Genomic DNA, 3,187 nt, shown 5'->3' with positions numbered 1-3,187 from the left:
ATGCAATTGTATTGTACACATAAATGTAAAATGCAACTACAATACTTGATGCATATTGAGAAAAGTTTAACATGTTTCAAACAAAAATTGCGTTTAATGCTGTAACAATAGTTCGCTTGTTCTGTGCAACGAACTTTTTTTATAGTATCGTAATTCGTTAATCTATTTGAAAAAACAAGTCTTTGATAAAAATACATTTAATGAGTTCTTGCGCTTCATGTATAAAATAGAATTATTTAGAACAAATCCAATGTATGGATTTCCAGATATTCTTACAATCTTCGTTTCTTAAATTTTGTGCTATACTTGATATATAACGATATAACGATGATATTTTTAAGTATAGTAAAGTATATTTGTTATCATTCTAAAGTTTGATAGATAATTTCTATAGTAATATCTCAGAATTACTGTACATTGTTCACTTTTCTTTTGAGCTCGTGTATCGATGTACATACAAACAAGGGAACGATTTATGCGACAAATTTTATGATGAAAATTTATATATCATAATATATAGGAGTTAAATTTTTATCATTAAACATTTGCAGGAATGTTTGCGATGTTGACTTTCGTTTGATAGGATTGATGCAAATGACAAAGTTTTGTACACATATTTATGATAAAAAAAATATCTTACTCTATATTTACGATTAATAAAATAAAATCTAAAATTACATTGAATTTTTACGGTCAATATATCTTTTTGATGTTAAACTAGTTCAATATAGATTGTTCCGTTGGGTGAGAAAATCTAGGCAATATACCCCTTGACATATTATACGTATTGTATTCTCTCTACCTATTTTATTTACAGTCTAAAAATACATAATGCTAAATCCATATGTACCATTGTAAATTTAATCATTCTAAGAACACTTATGTCAATATATATATTTGTTTCTTCATTATAAAGACTGCATGTATGGTCTTTCCCCTTTCGTATTAGCTTTGAAAATTTTGCCAAGATGAAGATCAAGAAATAATAATGTAAGACCTCGAGGAAATTACATGCCAATGTAAACATTCGGACAAAATCTGGCTTTTTATGTGTGTTTATGTGGTTTACTTAGATCACATAAGCAGCATTCACCTGTGAGATAGTATTAACAGTGTTTTAAGTCAATTGTTGAAATGAGAGAATACTTTGTGTTATAATATACCATGGCATAAGAATAAACAAATTTATATTTCCTTTGATTAAAAAATTCTATAGGTTTACTATTATAAAAATTAATATCATATAGCCTACCTTATTGGTTCACCCTGGCTTAAATCAAGACCAATGCTAATAGCATTTTTTTCATTTAAACGCCTGATATACTCTCCAGGTGGTAATGCTAAGAGCTGCCAATGTAATAGTTGTGTGGAGAATTCGTCTCCTCTTATCATCTTTCCTTACAAGAAACGTTGGAGACGATGGACCTAAAACAGCTAATAGCTCAACGTGTGGTAATTTGCTGGTATCAGTCTCTACTTGATACTGACAACAAGGATCAAATTGCCAAGAGACTGTATACAGTCCGCAGGTTATGACTGATGTGAAACCTAGTGGACCACAGATATATGGTCGATCGCCCCAAACTAGGCCTAAAAAAGTCAAGTACTTACAACCAACTAATACAATTTGGTGCCAATGAATTGATATTTTATATATAACTTATTAAGATATTTCATATATTAACTTATTAAGATAAATATATCTAATTATTCATGCGTATGAAAAATTTATATAATGCATATAAATTAAACAAACCTGTGACGATTGCAGCAAGACCTGACAACGCAGCAGTCTTGTGAAGACAATTTCCTACTGCTATCCATCTGGAGGTTTCATCACCTAATTTCGACGGTTCGATAACAATTAAACTGCATTCCGATTCTAATGCTCTTTCTAACTCATATTCAAATGTCTCGTGAGCATTCTCACTGTCATAGACTTCCCTGATAATGGCAACGGTAGAGGACTCATCTCTATAAAAAAAAAAAAAACGTGCAAACACTAATATTTCTGTAATATAACGTTATATAAAATTCAGTGTTATACTTTGCAAAATTTATATAATTCGCGTCAACATGCCAAGATTATATCTATGCAAAACTCTTTTAATGTAATAGAAGAAGTTGACTTCTTCTTGTATAATAAAAATTAATTCTACACATAACTGAATAATATCTTATTTAATTCTATAATCACGTATTGTTAAGTGTCCCATAATAGACAACATTAGAAATCACGAGTCTTTTCAAGCTTTCTTTCTTTTGTGTTATGTAAGACATTGATTACAGTCAACCAACGCGAGATTTGTTTTGGTCGCGTACCTACGACTCTCTTCCCAGGATTAACGCTAAAAAGCGTACTTTCGTGCGGCCCCGTGATTTAACAGGGATTAAATATCATCATAATGAGAAGAGATGCGTTACGTATACGTCTATACGTTAAATACACGGGGAAAGAACGATAGTGAAAGTGACAGAAGCCGACGCGAACCGTTGTAACGAGGTGCGACGAATCGGAATCGCGACTAAAAATTTCCTCTCCATCACGTCAAATCGCCTCGGTCGCCGTCGCGAGATCATGAATTTAACGTTCCCCGATATTCGGGATTCAGACGAAGCCGGAAACTCGTCCCGGAGGGATTGATTCGCCATGCCGTCCGACGTCGGAGCGGATTTTGAGGTTAATTCCATTGCAATGGCGACGGCGACCCGCGTCGAGATACGTCGCGGTGACGTTTTCCTCGCGCGAGAACCGTCGGATGCCGCGCACGGCACGGAGGACGTTTCCGTCTACGAACCTGTCACCAGCCTCATCTACCATCTTCACCGTCGATCCCGCAGATACTGAAACGGCGGTCTGCATCGGACCGGAAGAAAAAGCATGACTCGCCGAACCGGACGCAAAAATCAGCTGATGAAGAGCGCCGCGGCCGGGCGTGCGCGCGCGCGCGCACGCACGCGTGCTCGCTCGAGCGCGTTACTCGCGTGACTCGAGTAGTTCTGACGACTTTGAATTTTCGGATCAACGCGGCTTCTTAACTTTTTCCGTTCTTCGTTTCCGGTTTCAAACGGATTGCGAGAGGGATAAGATACGATTCGTTTCTCTGATTTCTCACATCAAATCGCATCACGGAAGCTACAAACCAGCGATGGAAATATATCTAATTTGATTAACTGATTGTTAATT

At 35.8% G+C, this 3,187-nt stretch overlaps 1 protein-coding gene across 1 annotated transcript; it reads right to left on the bottom strand.

Annotated features, from left to right (window-relative positions):
• Positions 1 to 764: 764 nt before the first annotated feature.
• On the bottom strand, positions 765 to 2,959 carry Pmi (Transmembrane protein Pmi). The gene is made up of 4 exons (XM_011645985.3): positions 2,799 to 2,959; positions 1,757 to 1,974; positions 1,253 to 1,590; positions 765 to 1,093 (listed from the first exon to the last, which is right to left on the bottom strand). Exons 1-3 carry the CDS (start codon positions 2,861 to 2,863, stop codon positions 1,304 to 1,306), a joined length of 570 nt encoding a protein of 189 aa, XP_011644287.1. The 5' UTR covers positions 2,864 to 2,959; the 3' UTR covers positions 765 to 1,093; positions 1,253 to 1,303.
• Between the last annotated feature and the right edge of the window lie 228 nt (positions 2,960 to 3,187).

Source organism: Pogonomyrmex barbatus, unplaced genomic scaffold (assembly GCF_055798465.1).
Source record: "Pogonomyrmex barbatus isolate J1 unplaced genomic scaffold, ASM5579846v1 scaffold18, whole genome shotgun sequence".
NCBI lineage: Eukaryota > Metazoa > Arthropoda > Insecta > Hymenoptera > Formicidae > Pogonomyrmex > Pogonomyrmex barbatus.
This window is presented reverse-complemented; position numbering and strand designations above follow the sequence as displayed.